Here is a 23,912-nt window from a genome sequence, read left to right as displayed (position 1 = left end):
TAGCTTACTTAGGTGAGCAGCCTAATTGAGTCTTCATTTAAATGTACATGTTCGGCACTTAGGAAGACGCTTTAATCCAGAGGGATTTAGCATTGTGCACTGTGATTACCTTTGAAGAACCAGTAGTCATTGTCATTCATTGCTAGATTTATACAAAATCTGATATGGTTCAGGATTGATTTGACTGAAACAACAGTTAAAGACCTGGGTCTTGCATGACAAGCGATGAACAGGGATTAGTTAGCGACAGCAGTCTGGTGTAAACGAGTCAAACATTATCCTGTGCTTGTGTTTAAGTTGAGTTTTCTGTACAAAAAGGACATTACATTTTTTTTTTTTTTTTTTTTACTGAACTTCAGATATTATGAGGATATGTCTACGGTCTATAGAATAATCAAAAAGGGAAAAGGAAGTATCATGGGTCAGAAGACAGATACAAGAGATTATTCTGAGCCTGAAAGTAACATGAGGCACTTCTTGAAAAGATGAGTTCAGCCTCAATTGAGATCATTATTTACAAATAAAAAAAATCTCACATTACACAAGATGGCTGTATTGTTGGAGGTATTCAAGGAAACAAAATGGTGGTGGTCTTGCTAAAATCAGATGAAACGAGCATAGCTGCAGCCAGAGCTTGAGTGTGCTCATGTGAGACCCCGCCAGTTGCCTGCTCTTTCATCCTCCATTAGCTAATTAGCATTTAAAGCTGTTGAATGTGCTGCTTTGCCTCACTACCTCCCCCACCTAATTGTTTCCATTCCATGTTAATCAAAAGGGCACGAAACATTGTGGTTGTGTGACACAGAGGTTTGCTAAAGCCCTCCATATTCATCAGGAAGGATCTAATGTAGTCAGAGCAGAGCTCCTTACAAATGCAATTAAAGCTGAGCTTGTTGGGAAACACAGGTATTGAATTAAGAAATTGTTTTGTGGATTTATCTGAAAACGCAACGGGTGACAGCGACTGTCACAGTGAATTCAGTTAGAAGTGATCCAAGTCGTTAGTGTGACCGTTTCTTAGTATGGTAGGTCAGGGTTACAGCCCTAGGGCATTCTGGGTAGTGGGGCCAAAGTGTTTTACAAGGGAGAGATCTGAGGGTGTATGTATAGTGACTGTGACAGGTGCATTAAAATGCCTCAGCGTGAGTCGAGTATCACTAGTCGGTTGCTTCGGGCAAATTTACTTACAGTTTGAAGTCAGACAATAGTGAGACAAGGACTCTTCAGCTTCTACTGGCTCACAGACATCAGACTCAACACAACAGTGCATGTCCACTACATGACCAGTGAAATGTACTTTCCTCCTGAGAGTTAGATAAAACCCTTCTCATGTCTGTGCGGCAAATTTGAAGATACAGCCAGCAGCCAGTTAGCTTAGATTAACATAAAGACTTGAAACAGGAATACACAGCTAGCCCTAGCAGCTCTAACGATTACTATTAACACATTATGTCTTATTGTCCTTACCTTAGGACAGAACCAGGCTAACAGCTGCTGGAGTTAGCTTCAAATTTACCAACAGAAACCAGATTGGTGTCGATCTTCTCATCTAACCGTCTGTGGAGAACCTACGGTGGCCTTCAGGTAACGTAAAAACACGAAGGGCCCTCTGTAGGTGCAACATGGCAGACTATATGGAAAAGGACCTGGTCCCTATGTAGATATGAAGGGTTCATTCTAAGCTAACACAACAATTCTTAGTTTCAGGTCATTATACATACTAATGAAAACGTAATTATGAATATTATATTCAATTTCTGCCAATGGATCCCCCTAAATCCTATACACTGGTCATTTAATTTTCTGCTTACTACACAGTTAAAAAAAAAAAGGTTTTGTGTTGAATCAATTCCTCTCACCAGAGAGTGGAAACCCAGTATGTGCCCAAACAATTTAAACTGAAGGATCTTTTTATTTGTAGGCTAGACATTCTGCAATGCTTTGATAATACGTGCTGAAGCAGGATGAGTGGGAGTTAAGCAGGCAATGGGCTGTAAATATGGATTCAAAACATTTTAACAAGAGCCCAGCAGAACAAAAAACTACGTACAAAATACTAAACAGCAAAAGGAAGAGGTGAAAAATTCATAGAGCTTCACAGCTTCTTCGGAGACTGCCAATTCAATAAACTGCCCACTATTTAATTTGCTGGGATCAAGCCAGAGGGGATTCAACAATAACCAACTGTAATAATATGAAATTCACAAGTTCATTGGAAAAAGTAAAAAGGGATGGCGGGACAGAGGCAGCTGGAAGGAAGCCTTTGGCTATAAAAAATAATAGTGGCTTAGAGGGCAGGGAGAGGGCACAGTGGCCCTATTGGTCTTACCACACACCCTTATAATAAAGTAACGTGTACTGAGGTTTATACTTCATATGAGTCTTTCATCAGCTTTCCTTCCTCAACACATCATCTGCTTTCTTCCGCAGTACTCACTCTCAGTACCGTCCAAAATACCATGAGTTACGACCAGCATTTGATGAAAACAACATCCATCTTAATAAAAGCAGTTAATACAGAGCCAGGATTTGACAGAAGGAACACAAACCTCTGAGTCCAAGCTTGTCAAGTGACAGCTCAACAAGCCAACACTGTTCCCTCTCCTCTCTCTACAACGTCTCTCTCTCTGGCTCTTTTCAGCTGCTGTCGGCAATTAAGGGCAGCAGAGACAAGTAATCTCCTTCTGGGCGACAGGGCCAGACCAGAACAGGCATGTGGAGTGGGCTGTGCAGTTTGGGAGGGGGGGGGGGGGGGGGGGGGGGGGGGGGGGGTTGTAGGGGGAGAGGGTTGGGGGACTGCGAGGCTGGCCCCAGCCTCAGCCCTAGCCAGGCCCTGCTTGGCTGCACTCAATCTCAGCCCAATAAAAAGCCCTTCATTGGCGGGGTGCAACTGAGCCAGACGGGCTGGGAGCATGTGGCTTTTAAAAATGAGGAGGGTGGAATAGGAGGGGGGAGGGAGGCACAGCATGAAGGGAGAACGAGAGGGGGAGAACTAGAGAGTAAAACCAAGGAATACAATTCAGTAAGAAAGACGGATAATAAGAGTATGAGGTGAGGGAGAAACACACAGGCAGAGATTTTGATAGATAGGGAACTACACAAAGCCAACTATGTCTTCCCAGAGAGGACACTCTTGAAATACTGCTTAGCCAGTTCTGTCAAGGCTGGTTTCACCCAGGGAATGGAGAAACAGATGGGTTGTCTCTGAGCTATGGGCTACATGTGGGAGGTGAAAGGGTGTTGTTGGGAACTGTACACGACAGCAATCGTTCGCCAATCGTTCTTTAATCTATCGTGTTCACCAAACAACACAAGCCTGTTTCTGGCATTCATTAACCGTCCAACAAATGCAGCTGCCCTCAGGAAACTTGTACTGTAACTGCCTTTCAACATTTTGCACGAACTAAGGGCATTATTTGTTTTTCCACTGCTGCATGAGAGAGAAACAGAGCACAGACAACACAGAAACATATCCTGTATGTATATGACTACACATACATGTATACATTTTCACAGTATTTGAAAATATAAAAAAATTGGCACCAAAATTAACTCTAGAAATTATTTTTAAAAATGTACCAAAACCATTACATCAAAATTTATGTCAATAAAAATCAATAAGAGCGTAAATAAACCAACTGTATCCATAGAGTTTAAAAACCTTTCAGTGCAGACTGGCACTGATTGCTGGGTCAAGTCTTACAGTTGTTTACGTCTTTATTCAGACCTTTGCTGGTTTAAATCCTTTGTACATTTTTTTTTAATTCTGTAAAATGTTTCTTATAAAGCTAATGTATCTGTAGTAGTGCCATCACGTTTTCAAGGAGCCAAATTCAACCTCATTCAAGCTAACACTCAATTTGTTCGAAATAATTAAAAAAAAATTAGTTCATCAAGAAATTTTAAGTGCGCCCCTTGCTGGACCACAAGACAAATGACTTCCAGTGAACTGCTGCAGTAATTGACTGTAAATTTAGAATTTGAACAATATTTCATTTTCTTCCATGTTCAGACAAACGTTTGAATTTGGAATAAAAACTGACAGCTCTCAATATTCAGGTTGCAGCTTATGGGAATATCGTGACTCAAGACAGCTAACGTAGCCGGCTATCATCTACATTATTTATTTGAGTGAAAAAATACCCAGTTTGTGCACATTATAATCTGATCGCTGGGCCAAAAAACCTTACATTGTCAAATAGTGGGTGACACTGCTTTATTTCTAATTATTCTCACATTTTAATGGGAATCCTCCCTGTTTTCTGATTTACCCCCATCTGCTGTTTGCTGTTAACACAAACGTACTCCTCCATCTGTTTCACATTAAAAGCCTTCCAGCGGTTGAGGAGAAATAATCTTTTCACGTCACATTTACTGTGAAACATGTGCAGGAAGTGTTGAGTTTCATTAAGAGCAGCTTGACATCATGAAAGCGCGGCAAAGTAGAGCTGACCACAATGAATGAAACAGCGAGCGAGAACAGTGTTTACGTTCAAAAGGGAGACTGATGGCAGAACTCACGTTGTCAGCAATTAAAATACATAATACACAGTCATTTTGTATTTTATGTCTCTTTTCTTCTCCTCTCTTGGTCTTTCTTTATTTCATCATTTCACTACCAGCAACTTAGTTTAAATCACACTTCGTACTAGGACAAAAAAGCCTTTAGATCTTTCCAACATCAGACAAGCACAGGTTTACTGGTACAATATTTAGTAACACCACGGTGTTCGCCCGTGTTTATCTCGGTATCTCGGCTGCGTCAAAACTGGACAAGGTCGGTGGTGGCTGCATCGATACGTACTTAAATCCAGGTGGACCATTTTGTCTGTGGGCAGAGCAGCTCAGGTGGATACGTATATTTTGGTTTCGCTGGATTATTCATGGTGACAAAGGTACTCAATTGCAAGGTATCAACAGTTCATGTAAACAGCTTAACACAAACAGGATCTCTACTGGAGCGTGGCAAACTGCCAAATTACACCATGCATGTAAATGTAGCCAGTGGCCGCTTCAGAAACATAATTGATTCCAGTTGAACGTTGTATTTTGTTTCTCAGCCAACATTTCCTGAAAAACAAGGCCAAATTATCTTTATCTTGTATTAATTATCTAGAATTAATCTTGCTTTCAATTGTTTCTATTAACTGACATATTTTTGCATTTATAGTATAAAATTGTATCTTTGTATAATGGGCTATAGAAAGCAAGCAGGTCATTGTAAGTCGAGACCAAGTGAGTAGTTTTTAATATTAACAAAGACGATAACTGCTCTCTGCCCAAACCTAAAATCCCTGTAGTACAGAGCAGATTGACTGAACCTGACAAATACATTATTCAATCCAAACTAGAGCTGAAACAATAAACGTCTGTTAAAAATCATTTTCAGACAAAACCACCATTTACCACTGCCAAACCATTACAAGATTCAGCTTTCACTTGATAGAATTTGTTGCTTTTCTTTGTCCTGTGTGATAGTGAATATCTGTGGGTTTTAAATTGTTTGTTGGACAATACATTAAATTTTAAGAAGACACTTTGGGCTTTAGTAAAGCGTGACAAAATTCCCATGTAAGATTTCATAGAGGAAACAATTAGTTGATTTACGGAGAAGAAAGATGGCAAAATAACAAATAATGAAAATACATAATGTTACACACATCCTTAGCTTTAATACTAATGATGTTAGAAGTACCCTTCTATTAACTGCTATCTAAAATAACCTAAATGCAATTAATCTGTATAACGATTTCATCGTTAGATACAGGGACTATCACATGCCCAACGAATTCTCAGGCACCTTTTACAACCCTTTCAAAACTGGAAGCAAAAGGTGCAAACATATGGACCCTCAGCTTGTATGGACACAGGCCTTGGATCATACCGGTGCCATGTGACATGAACCCAAACCCAAATCGAAACCTGTCCATCCAAACAGGCAGCTATCGCAGCTCACTTTGTCCTTTTCATTGAAGCCCGGGCACACCGAGTTGCACAGGGATGATTAAAAATTTAACGCACTCCTTCACCTACAGAATCAACTGGTGTCAAGTTGGAGAGTGAACATTAATTATCTAGGAGTGTGCAACACCGGCTTCTGAATTTTTACATTATTAATATCCTCAACACAACGAGAGACATGTCTCATTATTAGAAGCTCAGCACCGGGGCCACGATTTTCCAGTAACTGCCACTGTGTCAGTCTGCTCAGCTGCAAAAACACATTTCCTTCTCCTTAAAAATACTCAAGGTTTCAGTGCAAGTGAAAGGTCTATTGACACATTTTGCACTGATGAAGAGTAAAATCCCTACATTCAGTCACTACATATATAAGTTTGTGCAATAAATCAATTTACAATAAAACCCTTTTTCTTTTTTAATCAAACCCGTCGCTGTGGCAATTACATTAAACTATCAAGTGACAAATCTAGGCAGGATTTACTGATATTAACTATGATGCCTTGGTGTATTTGTACTGTGGAGTTTAGCTCAACACCCAGCTCTGTGTGTCAGCAATTGAGTGTTCATTATTTTCTCCATGTAAATGACTTCAAGCTGTCACCAGCCCACCATCCAGCCCACTATTAAAATTCCCTGGAAGACTGAGGAGCAAAGAGGTATTAAAATGTATTTTCTACACCCCTGCCTCATAAGCACAACAATTCAGGTCTGCAAAAACAAAAACAAAATGTTGATAAAGAGCAAACCACATATTAGCCTTTTAGCTAGCACCAGTGTTGACAGGTGTAGTGAAGTCATGTGTTGTTGCAGGGAGATTCACACAGACTTCCTCACTCAGCCCAGTTCCACTTTCCCAGCCATGTTTATGACTTCACCTCCTGCGGTGGCCCTCAGGCAAGAAGAAAACAAGACTGCCTCACTACAGTCAAAGCTTTTTAGACTCAACAAGCTGACGGCTGGAACTTTCCGAGGAAAAGGGGGCTCTCACTTGTACTCACAGTTAAGCTTCTGTTTGACGAGTGCAGGACTCCTGCAAAACTGCAAAAAAAAATAAACGATTTCTAACGTGCAGCGGAAAAATGGCATTCTGAAAACCTCACAATTTCTACAACACTGAGACAGTGAGAAAATATTATGAGGAGCACTTAATAAAAAGTGGTTCAGAAGTTACAGATCCCAAAGCATGAAATAATAAGTAGATGTGATTATTATACTGGAGCTGAAGTATCAACTTCAAGACAACTGCACTGCGTTTACAGAAAATCACAAAGGCAAACCCTTCTTCTTACTAGATTCCTTAACAACACACACACACACATACACACCCGAACACACTGCGAGAACCCCTGGAGACAATTACCATGTCTGCTTTCAAACCTTGACTTCAAAGAACAATCCAGGGTATCTAAGGCATTAAAACTTCTTATTTTCCACCACGATCCCCTTTTATCGGTGCCACAAATCCAGCTCTCCTTAACACAGGTGCTGTCAGCAAAACGGCTTGTATTTTAAGCAAGGTAACAAACCACTTCTCAGTGGGCATTTGATTTCATAATGTGGAAATTGAGAAGGACCGGGGAGTTTATGAACATGTCTGTCTCTTAAGGTGAATATTTGCTTTGATATTCTGACGCTTGGGGTACAGCCCTCCCATCTGTGTTCACTCAGCCTCTGTGGGAAGTAAGTGTCTCTTCCCTCCTTCTCTCGAGGCTGGCAATGAGCACGGTTTGACAAAGGAGCACAGAAGGAAGGCTGTCCGCTGATTCCTATCAAAGGCAAGTTTTAGGTTTCTCTAAGCCCATGGGTTAGTACTACAGCTTACAATAGATAAGGTGATCCTACTGATATGCTCCAAGGGGAGAACACAGTGAACTGTTAAACAGAAGGTTGTTGAATACGAGTTCTTTACAAGTCCTTTTCAATTTTTGCAAGTGAGCCAACATATTTTTTGGATTACTCACAAGCTGGACTAATATAGCCCTGAGTAATTTTGGGCTCTGAACAATGAAGGCCTTAACTGAAACAAAAGAAAACTATTTACCGTTTGCTAAGCCCAAACACTCCTTAGTTACTGATATTACACCCATCAAGCTTTGCGTTCCTGCATAGGAACAATGATACAGTAGCTGAAATTCTTAGAATTACTGAAACAACGAGTCCTTCAGGCAGAAGCAGCGTCTGTGTTGTTGGAGATCTTCCATTTTGATGGCTGGAATGAAAACTGTTACTGGCAAATTTTACCAGCTGTAAAATTAGCTAATCAAGCTAACTTTAGCTCCGTGAGGTGGCTGTGACTGGCTTACTTTTTAATGTTTTCAGCTGACTCAAATATCCTGTATAAGCGTCTTAAATATTCCGTTGATGACTACATACACGATAAAATATTTAACGACTGAGGTTAAAGCTGCGTGTCTCAGGCAAAAAGACTTCCTTACCAGCTGATGATTCATGTAGAAGACATGAAGACAAAAAAATGGTTTTGTATTGCAGTGCAGTCCTGGTATTATAAGTATGTCGAGGGAGACTGTAATATTAGACGTATTATTATTCTAACTCTGTTTGGCTGCTTTGCTTAAAAACCTGTTAGTATTTTCAAACAGTATGTTTTCAATTTTAATGTTACAAGAGAAAAGGCTTTTTGGATGAGGACTCAACAGTGTTTGGCAAAGGTAACGCTCTTGGATGATGGCTGAGGTTGTTATTCAATTTAGAGTACGACAGAGCCGCTAACGTTACGCCAAACTCTGCAACTCTAGCATCCAGAACTGGCTTCCACACAGCAGGGAAATAATGCACAGTGGATGTGATAGCTGTGAATATATAGCCGAGTATTTCTGTGATTACAGCCCCATTCACGCTGTGTCACCATGTGGACAATCCAAAGCTTGAGAGATTGGTCATGGCTAGTTACGACTGCTTGGACGTAACTGGACAATTGCTTTTCCAGGCACCGATGCCGGTTACGATTTAAACATAAAATATCAACAACAATTCTGTCTCTAACAAAACCAGTAAAAAAAAAGGTTTGGCAAAACCTGTAAAAAAGACTTTCTGCCCATGCTTGCGGTTGTGCTGCAACTACGTCAGAAGGACTTCTCTCCATACACCAACTTAATCTTACAATACATCATATTTTTGCACATTTGAGAGGTGAAAATGTGCCTAAATATTATTCTTTTGTATTATTCAACCTTCTGTTAAATGTTAAACAGCTTCTTACCAGGGTTATTTGAACTTGAGGTCAGAGGAGAGGATGAGTGAGATGCTTCTGGGCAATTCCAATATTATTACGGTGACATCTGGACTCAAAACGACTGATAAAATAGTTCATAGAAAAGACTCTTAATTTAAATGCAAAAAAGGATGTGCTCGTCCACGGCATGACCAAGGATGCAGTTCACCGGCTATAACACGCCTATGTTTTTTTAAACACCCGACACAGGCAATGTACAATTTAACGATATGTGAAGTGCCAGCATTATTCAAGTAATTATGCTGAATCTTATTCTTGCTACACTGACCACCAGAAATTTGAGAGGCGAGAAAATTATGCTGCATGTAAATCAATAATCTACTTCACACACAGACCGTGATGGCATTTTTGCTCAGTGGACCACAGCAAAAAAAAAAAAAAAAAAAAAAGCTTGTGCACTATGTGCTTCAAGAAATTTCACTACATATGGCAAAGGCAGCAGAAAGAAGTTGAGCAGAAGCTGGCGGGGAAGGCAGGGAAGGGAGTATGGCTGCAAATTCCTAATTGATTTCCAATACCTATTTTAATGGGTATATTTTAGTTTCAGTTTTCAGTTACACACACATATATATACATATGGTTTTGCATTTAGATTCATGTTTAGAAATTACGTACAACCTTCACAGCCAAGAAAAACAGTCTCATTAGGTGCATAAAGGTGAACAATGATACTTTTTGCCGCTCGGTTCGGAAAGCGTTTGCTCATAAAATGTATTTCTAGCTGTTAATTTATCTGTAAACATTAGAAAACACGTCACTTGGAATTTGTTTTTAAAGTGGTTCGGCATACCAGAGGATAGCAGCAGTCCTCCTTAACAGGAAATCACACATTAGTGCATGTCAGACATTATTTTCATCAGCTGTGATTTTGTCTACCTATTAAACGGAGCCATGTGGAAGAATGCTACAACATTTTTTACCTGTTATATAATGTGACTGATAGTGTGGTTTTAAATGCACCAAAACAAGCCTTGATTAAGGCTGAAAGTTTCATGGTGGCAATGACCCTCAGCTCTAAATTTGAAAGCTAGCCCCAAAGAGCCGCGCATGAAGGCAAAGACATTTCAGCGAGACGTCACTGCGCAGAGGAAAAGCATATCATATCATATTTGACGTAAATTCTGCTTGATCACACACGCAGAGGTACCTGGTGGTATATGGGGCAGACTGTTAACTCCCTGTCTCCCACAGCACATATCACTGGAGCCTCATTGAAAATAATGATCACTCTCCCGTCATTTAAACAGACAGCAGCTCGTATCACGGCACAACTCCCTGTGCTGTGTGCGAATTAAGACATTTACTGAGTGACACTAATGGATCTCATACACTAAAGACAAACAGCAACATTCAGCTGAATGTTGTGTATGACTGACTGACTATCACTAACTCCATGTTCCTTAACAGACAGAGATCCTGAAACCAAGATATGGTGTAACATCACATTTGACACAGACACTGAGCCAGAAGCAATTTTTTCATAAGATTTTCTTATGACTATGACAAGCTAAGCAATGGTATACCATACACAAATGAACTTGTTGTTGGATTTTCAAAGTGAAGCATTAAAGGTAAAACATCAGTTTAGTTAAAGATGGTGAATCAATCTCTCTGCCTTTGTTTGTCATCGATTTCCATGTCGGGCAGACCAAGCGAGCCATCTTTAAAGGCACTGGCAACCTTCAAAAAACAAACACTTGATGCCAATGACAACAGCTGGCAGCCCCTACCTGGTATCTTGGCAAAACAGCTTGTGGACACAGCCTCTTAACAGATCCTATTAATGTATTCACAAGACAGATGAATGGAGAAACTTGCTGCCAGGCTCATGAATTTCTACCTTTTTTCTTTTCTGCTGCTGGTTACATGTAAACGTACGTTAACTGTTCGTTTGCTGAACGTTTAGTCGGCTACATTTACTAGATCTTTATGTTTATTTATGGTTAATTTAGACTAATAAGGCTACCAGGTAGAGTGCGCTCAGCGCACTATGGCTGACTTAGTTAATCCAGTGATAACATGCAGATTTTTTTCTTTGTCCCGCAACCAATTGATTGGTTGAAGATTTCAGTCACTCACAATCTTCTTTGGTTGACTACCTCCCTAGAAATTTCAAATTCATTCATGGGTTGTGTTTTGTCGTCCATTTGGAATTTTCCATTCTTTTTCCAGTGATTACATATACTGGGAATAAGTCAGACTCACTGGCCTGATGTGCGAGTGGAAGCTAAATATTTTTTAGTTTGCTGACACAAAGAGAGAAAGATTAATGGCACTGGAAGCATGGGCAGACTCCCTCGCCTCCTGCTCTTTCTCCATACTTTCCTCCTTTCTGATGTCGCTAGCAGGAAGTTGCTGAGCAGACATGTCACCCAGCAGAGCACAATTGAGTTTGTAATCTCTGACCCTGCAGTGGCAGTGAGTCTCTCGCTCTCTGTCTCTCCTGGTTCTCCCTCTCTAGGAGAGATACTTGTAGTTGTACTGCTGCTGGGTCGGGGCTTGGCTGGATAAAGATCTCATCTCAAATGAACACACACAGGCATGTGTGACATAAAGCAATTGCATAGGCATGCCTGGGGAATGTTGGCAAAAACACACACAGTCAGCAAGGCGTAATGACTGAAGTAAAACCCCGCTCTCACATTTGGATGGGAACAGGAATAAAGAATAGTGATTAAATCGAGAGCACTTCCTCGTGCTGATAAAATCGTAGCAGGGAAACACGGTCGCCCGCTGGTTTTGAGCAAAGTGCTTACTGACTGCACCGCACAACCTTCATTCATTTCCTCATTCCAAAACAGAAAACTGGCACAGACACTGGCCTCATGAGGAGCCATTTTGGGGCATCAACAACAAACACCAGATGTGGAGATGGGAGATGAATGTCAAACATATTGATTCTATGCTTCATTAAAGCTTATTGTGGGAAAGGAACTAAATAGATCACAACATTAAAATCTTCAGAGGTCCTAATTCATGCAAACATTGTTTAACACAGTCAGGGACATTATTTCAAATACAGCACAAACCGAGAACCAGAAGACTTGTTCATAAAATAAAAAACGTAAAGGCTCCAGTTACATGTGCTAAAAGTTGTCTACAGATTACAGACTCTAAAGTTTCGAAGATTCTGTAAAGTCTATTGACTTAATTTGACTTAATTAGACTGATTATCTTTACTACGTTACCTCAGTACATTTAGTATTATTTGGAAGGTACCATTTATTTCTCCTGTCTAAGCTACTTCCACCATTTATATTAGCTAACGATCTCAAGAAATAACTATTATGACTTGTGTTAAAAAAAAAATGCAAATGCAAGGAAACTGAACATCAAAGGAGTAATTGTGCTGCAGGTCCATTTCTTTCTCTTGTGAAGAAATTGTTGTTCACAATCAGTTACACGTTTACTGCTAATTTTAGCCACATCTCATTTGATGAGTGCTACCCTGAAGGTTAAATACAATATACTTAAACATGATAAAATATGAAAAATACAGAATTTATCCCAATGACTAAAAAATTACGACTTTATGTTTTTCCTTTTGAATAACTCTGATATTATATTTTCAATGCAACCATTTACAAAACAACTGGTTGCCTCAGTGGGCGTCATATCTTGTCATTCCTATTCTGTTACAGTCAATAAGATCAGTCAACATTAATATTATGAGCACCCTGCAGGCTTTTCTGTTTATGGACTGCACTGGAGTAATGACTACATTATGACTTTGACTTCAGCAACATTTTTCAGGAAGGAGATAAAAAAAAAAAAAAAGTGTCTTACAGCTTAGAAAAAAAAATCACAAGCTGAAGAGGTTTGATTTAGAAGAGCAATAACACATCACATCACTTTTAAAGAGCAAAGAAGAATTTGAACCCGTTTAGCATTCAGCCTAACACTTCATACAGCTTGGCGTCTAGTTACCTCTCTTTGATTCTGACTTATTTTCATCAACGCTGCTGTCTTTCACACCATCAAAGGAAGCTGTCTGAAATGTCTCTCATGCTGCCTTCATCATTGTTCCGAGTTCCTGTGATCAGGATTCAGAGAGAGGGAACAACTCCCATTAAATGAGCAGAAGAAAATGGAGGAGAAGTAGAGATAATAAAGGGGGCTTAACTGTCAGTTTCCCCAGCAGCAGAAACTGTGTGACATTCAATGAAGTGGTCTGAGGACAGCAGTGAAATTCTAAACAGCGTAGCAGGCCATTTGAAGTCTGGCAGATGGTTCTATGTATTTTTCATGCTGTTGAAAACCTGTGACTGAGGTTTGGTTGGTTGTCATCCAGTGCCTGGGGACCCTGGGCTGAATGCATTCTACACACCACTGCAGAATCACATGATGTCTGACCTCCCTGCCATGGCAAACTGCCCAGCAAGGAAAAGGGAGGAAGGGGAGGAATGTGAGTGTGTTGGTGTGTGTGTGTGTGTGTGACTGGGGTTGTGCAGAAAGAGATACAGAGAGAAAGCGAGAGAGGAAGATGAACAGTCGCGTAGAAGCGTGCACGGCTGTTCGCTGAGCATAAACCGAATTGCCCGCGACCACATACGACTTCACAGCCCTGACCTGTAAAGCATACTGTTAGAGAGAAAGTGTGGAAAATATGAGGATGGAATGATGGAGGGGGAGGGGTGCAGGAAGAGAGGGGAGTAACCACTGCTAAGGATTCACACAATGTTACAGAGAAAGAGGGGGAAGAAAAAATAGCATTGCCTGACTTCCCTTCCTTTGGAATGCATCCAATGTATCCTGTGAGAGAGAGTGCGTGTGTGTGTGTGCGTGTGTGCATGTGTGTGTGTGTGTGTGTGTGTGTGTGTGTGGGGCATGCTGGCAGGAAGGCTTTCAGCATATAAATATCACATTACCACACAAGGAAACGCAGGCATCAGTCCGAGCTTCCAGCCAGCCTAACAAGCACAGGAGCTCCACTCTGGAGGTCAGAGGGAGAGCTTGCACAAATGGAATTCCACAGAAACCAGCACTTCTTTTAGCAGATAAGTGGCTCGGCTTGCAGCTATGTGATGTGGTGTAAGCCTATGGTTTCAGTTATCTGACGTGCTGGTGTGCATGCATCTACCGAGCCACAGTCTATATATATATATATATATATATATGTATATACATAGTGCTAGAGAGGAATTAAATATACAGTTTTAAAACAGTTTCAAACTATCCATGCATGCAGATGACACTGTTACATATTTATATGCATACAATGGTTGAAAAGACGGCACTCAACATTACAAATATAAAACTAGGATTTTAACATTTCATAATCTCCATAGACAAGACTGCATGTAGAATCAGGCGTTTTTAAAAAATTGCTGTGTTACTGCACAGTTGTTGGCTGTGTCCTATTAACTTATGTTGTTGAAAGGAAAAAAAAAAGGCTTTGCCTGAATTAGCTTTGACTCCTACTGCAGTGCTATTAGTGTCATTGGTTTTTAAGCCTTGATATGGCTTTTTTTTTTTTACAGCAGCCATTCTGACCTGTCATAGCTGGAAATGCACAGGTGTTACTAATAACATTAACTGCTTTACTCAAGTGTCCCAGTAAGTCATGACAGTGTGACAGTAAGCCAGCGTGCACAATACCAGGACCCTGAGACTGAAGCAGCTCAATGGAATTCAGCCATCATTCATCATTATTTATACATGTGCTTTTTCTATTATGATATGTCAAAATGTCTTCTGCTCTACTGCAAATTTCTCTTTTTGTTTTCATTTTGTGAAATAAAAGTGGACGGTGTTCATTTAGCCTGTGAGTGGACCGTGACTTAATGACTAAGGAAAAAACGTGAAACCTGAGTCTACACCAGTTGGGAACCACTGCCATAAACCTTCCAGTACAAGCCATGACTCAAGTATGTGTCTATCTGATATACATACGTGCCAGGGGACCGGCTGTATGTCAGCCTTCAACAGACCCCAGGTTAATAAAATATGCTTATCTGTGAAACATGAGATACCACAGACGATATTACAGTTCAAAAACCTCTGCGGATGAGGAAACTTCCATATTGTATTACTATGTCAACAGCTCATAATCAGGAAATTCGTAGGGTTCTTTGATTAGATAATATATGTACAGATCGCACATACACACAAACAAAGCTCACTTTGCCCTCTTGCCCTCATAGTCATTTCTTATTAATCAATACAGCACTGAACCGTCACCGGTTTTGCTCTTGACATGCCTGTCCAATAGATTAGACCTCTCTGACTAGTATTCACTGAGACATGTAGCTCTGCAGCTGGTGGTACGGTCTTTGGAACAGAATAAGAAATCAGACCCTTATTAAGAGTGTGGATTGATCCAGTCAATTTTTTCACCGCAGGAGTAAGTTGATGGTGCGATTCGAGCTCTGTGTGGGGTGTGATGTGCCTTTGCTTGTGCCGTGAACCAGTTTCGAGAGCGAGAATGGGCCTGTGCATGTGCAGATAAACGCTCAACTCAAAATACAGTAATGCTGCTGGACTTTATTTTAGGCACAATTTTAAAATATTCCACAGTAGTAAACCATCTGTAGCATATCCACCGCCCATAAACCTGCTTCATTTGGCAGGAGCTCTCCGCTGACCCTTGATTATCTCACTTTGCCTGTTACAGGAAAAACAATTTTTAATCTGTAATGTAACCGCCCCCCCACCCCACCGACTGCACCCTGCAGCAGGCAGGTCAGGTGTACATCTCCACCCATTGCTGAGTGAGCACTGGGGGGTAGGGGTGGAGAGATCCAGCACAGATCATAATGGCTGGCCAATTATCAGTAGTAAGGGGTGAGGGGGGCTGGGAGGAGTGAGAGATTATGGGGAGAATGGATCAATACACCAGTCAGTTTCTAATGAGGGAAAGAATTGGTCCAAGTCAAGCAGATGGAAATCCTGCTTTGCCTGCCTGGGGTGGTCTTCCTGCAGCAGGGTATCAGGTTTTAGGTGCAGCTTTGTACAACAGCGCCCCAACAGGGCAATGACTGCTATCACACCGGATCAGAGATACTCAAGCGTTTACACCATTTATGGCATTTTTTTTTTTTTTCCGTTCATGGTGTTTTTCTCATGCTCTCCTGATCTACCCACATTCCACTTTCTCTAAATATTTCATACATCACTAGGGGAAGATTTAGAAGAGCCTGAGGAATAATGGCTGTCTGTCCTTCACCACCCCCCTTTTAACCACCCACAGCTGCCAGCACAGGACAGTAAATCCTACACCTCACCCACTCGTCCAGCCCAGCAGCTCAGCTGTGTGCTACAATGCATGAGCACAACATGCACTCCTCTACTTAAGTGAGAGGAAGCCAGCTTAAACTGCTAAATGCTAAACGGCTAATAGTCTCTGTTTTTTACTCTAAAATGGTGACTGGAATAAGCACAAACCAACTGTTCAGTGCCATAATTAGGCCTTTGGTACTGTTGTTCTTCTCTGGTTGCTTCACTATTTTCTACATCTGCCTTTCTTTCTTTTTTTTTTTTTCTCTAAGGGGCCTTGTGTGGGGTGGGGGTATTTATGGCTGCTCTGTGCAAGTGGACGGACACACACACACACACACACACACACACACACACACACACACACACACACACCCTTTCACAGGATGAAAGGGCAGTCACACTGCCTGCAAACATGATTTTACAGCCCTGGGTGGAATGAGTGGTGGAGGAGAGAATGAGGACAGGGTACAAAAGGGGAAAGCCCGGAGATTTACGGGTCCCAGCAGTCAGAACGCAAACCATGTAGCTGCACGCATTTTTTTTAATTGATTTTTTTTTTTCTTCTCTTTTTCACACAAAATACTCAGCTTCTCATAAATAAGCGTCTTTATGCAGAAAGAGACTTATGCTAAAATGTGTGCGCTCGGATGCACAGAAATAAGTACAATATCCTAAAAGGGGGATCGTTGCTTTTTCCATGGCTGTGCTGTTTGTAATCGGAACAGAGGACTGTGCGATTTCCAAATGTGATCCGTCTCAGTATCTCAGAAAAGATAGCATACAAGCGTGTGTGTACATGTGTATGAGGGTTTGTAGCTTTGCAGAGTTAGGGCATGTTTGTACAAAGTGTAGCGTTCACATTATCTCTAGCTGTGCAGTTTCACCGTAAACTACCCTATATATATATATGTGTGTGTGTCTGTGTGTGTGTGACATAACAGCTAAGGCATGTAGATATTTATACACAGTATAGAATTTATGAGAAGTAACTACAATCACTGAGGTATTTGTAGTGCATCTCAGTCCTATTATTCAAAAATTTAATGCCTACAAATTAACAAACATGTTCATAGTTGAGTTGTTATTCTTAAAGCGTGACGTTACTTAGGTGATAATTAAGGCTGCAACTAACATTTACATTTAGTGGATAAAATTGTTTGGAGTACACAATGTCAGAAAACAGTGAAAAGGTCCATCACAATTTCCTAGAGCCCAAAATGGCATCTTCCATTTTCTAGTTTCAGCCCAAAACTCAATTTACGATGAGCAAAATTGCAGAAAACCAGGTACTATTCATTTATGAGAGGCTGGAAGCAGTGAACATTTGGCCTTTATGCTTTAAAAAAAAAACACTTTAAAAATCAATTGAATGACTCATCAGCTTATTGACTACTTGATTCAGTCCTAACAGCAACAAACATATACTGCAAAAGGACAGGACCAGGAGCCCTCAGACAGAGGAGTCTCTTCCAAAGCCAGAGGCAGAACTGCCAAGACAAGGATGGCAAAGTAATTAAGTTTAAATGTGTTCCACTGACAGCAAATGGGAGAGCAACTCTGTATACACATGATGACTTAATGGGGAGTGGGGTATATTTTCCAGTTTCTACTTGTCAAAACTGCAATTAATTAAAGCAATTTGGGCGTAAAAGCTCATGTAAACAGTTTATAAGCACAAAAAGCGCTGCGCTGACCTGTGCTGCCAACGGAGCAGCCCCACGCTTTGCCACATCAGATATTCAGAGTCAAACCAGAGTCCTCGTAACGCTTTGGTTAAGGGTGGATTTCACTTTAAGTGTTCTTGGAAGACATAAAGTGAAGATCACAGAAAGCTGCAGTACTCGCTGTAGCTCCATTAATAATCAGAGGGCTCTTTGTGCTGTTCTTCTTTCTGCTCATGTTTTCTATAGCTGTGAGACAAAATTAGCCCTTTTTGCTATGAATGTAATGTAGGCTGATGCCAATATAATGTGTATATATCAACATTTATTTTGGCCAAAGGTAAATGGTATAACCAAGGCTTTGATGTGCGTTGCACTGGTTATTCCTGTGGCGAGTACTGCCTCTAGTGGAAAACACTGTAAGCTGGCAGGGAGTTGCTGGTGAAAAGGTGCAGTATGACCTCTGCTGGTGAGAGACGATATTACAGGTATTTTACACAAAGGCCACAACATACATGGCCATCTGAGTGAAGCACATGTATCTCTCTCTCTTTTTTTTTTTTTTTTTTACAGTTTCCATGAAGTAAAAGAGAAAGGGTTTAATAAAATTATGGCCATTCTCCTAACACATGAAGTCAACCAGATTTCAATCTTCTCTAAGCAACCATAAACTGTTTGATTTAAACAAGAGCGTTTCTGTCTGGAGAACAATTAAACGGTTACAAACATTGTTCGACTGTGTGTTTATTTGTTCCGCACTGTGTGGTCTCAGAATTAAGTAAACCTCTGGATGTCTCTGAATGTCTATAAAATCACAACACACTATCCAAGAGGTCTGTGTGTTGTGTGCCTGGCTGTTGAAATTTCCATGACGATAATGTTTAGTTGCAATTACATGACAAGACTAAATCTGGTATTCAGTTTTATATAAGTTAAGAACTTTTTCTGCTGAACAAGCTGAAATCACACTTCAGCATAGTCTCTAAGGGCAGAAGAAAAAAGCCAAAAGGAGGAGGAGGAGGAGGATGGGAACTGTAAGAGTTCCAGCAGTCCACATAAAACAGCAACACGTCTACGATTTCAACCAAAAGCAAATCACAAATTTTCGCCTGTTTTGTTGAAAATACCTGCGCTCGGATCACAAAGCAACCTCAGACTGACACTCAACAGAAAATACAATCCTCCAAAGCACATCTGGTAACGAAAATAACTTTGCAAAGCATCACTGTGGCTTTAGTGTGGAATCAATTCACACTTTCATTCAGGCCTTTCTGTCCATAACATCCCTGTATGCCTATTTAGGACAGTAATAATATACTGTGATTAAATAAAACACTGTAGTTGTATTTCCAGGATGTTTTTGTCTTTTGCGATAACTCCGTGGCCTGGTTCCACACCTGAATTACCACCCACACCTCTGATTTGTTCGGCTGTGGTACTGTGACTTTATAAAATGAAAATTTGTGCAGGTCTGAAACTCAAAATTCAGGTAAAGTATAATGTTCTACTGACCTGTTCTTTGAACTGCTCCTGAGATAGGCAGTCAGTCATGTTGACGCAGCCCAACAGGCAGCCACTGGGGTAGTCTTTAGGAAACCTGGGCTCTGCACGGAAAAAAACAAGAGCAATCAAAGATCCACCAACAAGAAAAACTACAGGCATATTAGACTTTGTGGCAGTGGTTAGTGTGGACTTCAATTAAAGCAGCTAGAAACAAATCACGTCCAGTTTCCAGTGTGTTTTTCCTGTTTTGCTGTGTACAGTATGTGCACCTTTCTTGTAGATGTGGCGGTACATGGCTTCCACCTCAGCAATCTCCTGAGGGGTGGGCTTCTTGGCTGCAGCAGCAATCCAAAGACGACCTCGGTGTGATGTGTACCAAGTTCGCCCCTCTACCCTACACGCACACACAAACACACACACACACACACACAAAAATGCAATGTTACCTAAAGTCTGTATAAAACTGCAGATCTTTACGTTAGTACTGTGATTCTGTTTCTCTTCGAAGCTCATTTGGGACTTTGTTCACTCCTTACTTCTTGATGCCTTTGACCAGCAGCGAGGCCCACGGCTGGTGCATGCTGAGACACCAGCCTCCGTCAGACATCTCTTGCAGCTCTTTGTCTTGGAGCCGCAGCCTGTTGCGTTCTTCTCCTCCCTTGTCCTCTGCCAAAGTCTTTCTCTGCTCCATGTTTCTCTTGTAGTTTTCACTGCCTCCCACATTCACCCACTACAAAGTGCATTCATTGTCATCATTATCATTTGCAAAATCTGTATGAAAGCAATCTGCGGGTAATTTCCATGACAAAGTACTATGCAAACTAGGAGAGACAGCTGTCAGCCATTCCTGTCACTATCAGTGTAATTTCAACCCATTTTTACTGATGCCCCAGTGAGGTTTTCTCATGGTACAAATATATAAACACAAAACATTTTTATATGCACTGTTGAAAATGTACAACCATTGCTACACACAGTATATATATGCCAAAAATGACCTACCTCTGGTGCAGACTGCATTATGTTGGGGTTGACCAGCTCTCTGAGGGTCTGCCTTCCACCTTGTCTTTCAGAATACACTGGCGATTTTGACATACTGTCATTGCTCATAGCCTTGAGGGTCTCATCCAACCTGCAAACATTTCAAAAAGAGATGGCGTTCAGCATGACTACACAGTATAAATCAGCCCTCGCAGCCTTGGTGTCAGACTGTCTTACTTGTTGTAGTACTCGCTGAGGTTGTTTCCTTCTTCAATCACTTGTCTACCAGCAAAGTCCAATGTGATCCTCCTGTCCTTGCGAGAGGCATGGCGAAGTTCTCTAAGCTCCTCTTCCTTCTTCCTCAGCTTTTCTCGCTCACCGGGTGACAACCACTGATTGGATTCAGTGGCAAAGTAATCTGACTCATCATCTAGAACTTGTGTTCTCCTGACACTGGAGTTGAAGGGGACAGTAAATAAAGAATAAATAGTAAATTTTACTGTGAACTTTCGTTATTACCTTCTACAGCAATCGAAATGTCCAATTTAAGTCTTTTTTTCTTGACTATGTGTTTTATGATACCTGTTCTTGTCATATTCCAGCAGCTTGTCTTTGTGTTGAACAGCCTTCTCCAAGCCAGCCTTCATCTTGGCCTCCTGGTGTGGGAGATACTCTCTTTCTCCACAGTCTGTCACCAGAATAAAAGCAAATTTATAGCATCAACTCATAGATTTAATATATTAATTATTTTATTTATATATTTAATAATTCTGGCTAGTTTTGACTCTCACCCCCCATTAGCTTCTTTCTCAGTTTCTGGCTTTTGTTGGAGTCTCGTTGCAGGATCTCCTGCTCCTCCTTTGTGCAGACCTGAATCAGAGAAAGCAAAAAAAGGAAACAGTAAGTAAAAAATACTAAACTATAAAATAAACATCACAAGTTGAAAAAAAAAGGAATCTAAGGACTTAAAACACTTACGTACCAGGCTTCCACAGAAGAGGCAGGGTCCTGAGCCTTCTTGTTCACACACAATGCGACCACAGGTGATGCAGTTGTTGATAAGTTTGTGCTTTTGTGCAAGGCACTCACAGGCATGTCGACCAGGGAGTAAGACAGCAAGCCTGTCCTGTCCCTCTTTAGCATAGAGACTGACAAACTTACTTTTCTTCTTTGCTGAAGAGGCACTACTGTTTTCTTGGGCCTGACAAAGTAATAAATGAAGTAAGGAAACAAGGCGAGAGGAATAAAACAGATGAAGTAAGCACTTTGGCACCACAAGAAAAATGAAATGGATCATAATTACCTCCATAAAGAAGGTGATAAGAGAACAAATGTTTAGGCCGATATATACTCACCCTCATCAAATCAATGGGGGTTTTGACTGCCTCTGGCTCCAGTTCTGTTTGGCTCACGGTCATCACCTCCTGTTTGTTACGGCCCTTGCGTTTCGACTTCTTCTGGGTATCTTTAGTCGAGTCTTGTGAATCTAAGAAAGGAGAGGAAATTACCTTCAACCAATACTGTGAATAGTGCATTTGAGGTAAATTTTGATATCTGAATTATTTACATTTGCATTCATAAGACATTTAACTAATAAAATGTATATTTATTTACACTGTTTAAGTACTGTGCAAGTACCTTACAAGTTTTTAATGGATGGTAAGAATTTTATTTACTATCTAAATTATGATACATTCAATAGTAGACATCAGGCGTTCATTGCACTACCTGTGGATGAAACAGATTCAGTGAGTAGGAAAAGATTTGTGGTATCTGAAGCCTGTCTCTGAGTCCTCTTCCACCTGGTGAGGAGCTCATCTATAAACTGCCTTTTTCGCCCATCCGTGCCCTGCAGGAGGTCTCCAACATACTCCTCAATCTCTTCAGCTGTTTCGATGGATAGAATGTATCTAGACGACAGAATGACACAATAACCATTTAATTCAATGACATTTCTTTTCTTAGGTATTACTTCACAAATATTCAAGAACTGATTTGCTATGGTATTTTTAAAAACTATTAATTTTACTTCAACAGGTCTGATATGCACCATATTTTTCCCTCTTTCTTTTTGATAAAGTAGTTACTTGCAGGTTTTTTGAATGCTTGCTTTTGATGTGTAGGGCACAGCACCACTGAGGGCTGGGTTTATTGTCCACAATATATTCCTAATATTTATTTTGTTGGTATTTGATATCATTTTTGTGTGACTTCTCGTCACAAACTCTTTTAGGTACTGGGTAATAACTAACGAGCACCAGCAAAGAATGCAAGTGTTCTTGTGCCTGTGGTAAATTAGATGATGTTGAAAACATGCATACTAGATCCATGCATTCTATTAAAATGTTTTCTTGTTATTGAAATTGTCTAGTCTCATACATCACATAAAAAGTCACTATAAAAATGTAATCTGACAACAACGACACAGCTACCAGTGGTAGAAAGCAGCAGTTAATGTACAGTTAATCTAAGTACTGTACTGAAGTCACTGTTGAGGTACTGGTACTTAGTATTTCCAACATTTCAGAAGAAAACGTAGTTTTTACTCAGCTACATTTATGTAACAGCTTTAGTTACCGGTTACTTTACAAATCAAGATGTATAAATGATAAAAGTAACCTAACAGTAGATGAAAGTACAGCTGCAATGAAAAGTCAATTGATTGTTTGGTAAGCTGTAAGTATTTTCATAAAGGTTTAAGCCATTTTTCGAGCAAAATTTAAAAAAAAAAGTAAAAAATCTTGCCTCGAATTCAGGGTTTTTACTGGTGCTGGTATTTGTACTGTATTTTTACAGTGTGGTGTTAGTACTTTTACTTAAGTGAGGGATCCGCGAACTTAATCCACCAGCCAGTATGTCATCTCGAAAAATTGGATTTAATAGAGTTAGATGGGCTGGGAAACACATATCTAATACACCGGTCAGACTGGGGACCTGCTGATGTAGCAGCTGTATTTTATTATTAAACAGTAACAGAGCAAAAAAAAAAAAAACAGTAACTTTAACACACGTATATAACGTTAACTTAGCATATGTTGATACACAGACATTTAATTTAATTATATTTAAAACACATCACATCACAGCGCAGGACTACCGAGTTAGCTTCATTTTAACGTTAGCTTGTTGGCAGACACTGTCGGATTCAACTAGCGTTAAAATTAAAGTCTTACTTGACGATGTCTTCACACGCCTCCAACCCAAACTTGTGGTGTAACTGGTCCACACACCACTGCAGCAAAGCGTCCGACATTTTTCCAACGAGAACACTTAAAACTCCGAGCTCAAACCAAAACTCAAACCGCTGCGCTAACGTGTTTCCAGTCGGCGGAACA

At 40.5% G+C, this 23,912-nt stretch overlaps 1 protein-coding gene across 1 annotated transcript in view; it reads right to left on the bottom strand.

The window, feature by feature from the left end:
• trip4 (thyroid hormone receptor interactor 4) overlaps nucleotides 1-23,912 on the bottom strand; it is a 63,941-nt gene extending 40,029 nt beyond the window's left edge. Inside the window, exons 1-11 of the mRNA XM_041043966.1 lie at nucleotides 23,751-23,912; nucleotides 22,306-22,487; nucleotides 21,933-22,063; nucleotides 21,560-21,778; nucleotides 21,369-21,447; nucleotides 21,160-21,265; nucleotides 20,815-21,030; nucleotides 20,599-20,728; nucleotides 20,133-20,326; nucleotides 19,866-19,990; nucleotides 19,606-19,697 (exon numbers count right to left, since the gene is read on the bottom strand). Coding sequence (XP_040899900.1) covers nucleotides 19,606-19,697; nucleotides 19,866-19,990; nucleotides 20,133-20,326; nucleotides 20,599-20,728; nucleotides 20,815-21,030; nucleotides 21,160-21,265; nucleotides 21,369-21,447; nucleotides 21,560-21,778; nucleotides 21,933-22,063; nucleotides 22,306-22,487; nucleotides 23,751-23,830 — 1,554 coding nt within the window. The 5' untranslated portion in view covers nucleotides 23,831-23,912. The remainder of the gene's footprint in view (nucleotides 1-19,605; nucleotides 19,698-19,865; nucleotides 19,991-20,132; nucleotides 20,327-20,598; nucleotides 20,729-20,814; nucleotides 21,031-21,159; nucleotides 21,266-21,368; nucleotides 21,448-21,559; nucleotides 21,779-21,932; nucleotides 22,064-22,305; nucleotides 22,488-23,750) is intronic.

Source organism: Toxotes jaculatrix, chromosome 1 (assembly GCF_017976425.1).
Source record: "Toxotes jaculatrix isolate fToxJac2 chromosome 1, fToxJac2.pri, whole genome shotgun sequence".
In the NCBI taxonomy this organism is placed as follows: Eukaryota; Metazoa; Chordata; class Actinopteri; family Toxotidae; genus Toxotes; species Toxotes jaculatrix.
Note: the sequence above shows the minus strand (reverse complement) of the source record. Positions and strands in the feature narration are given on the sequence as shown.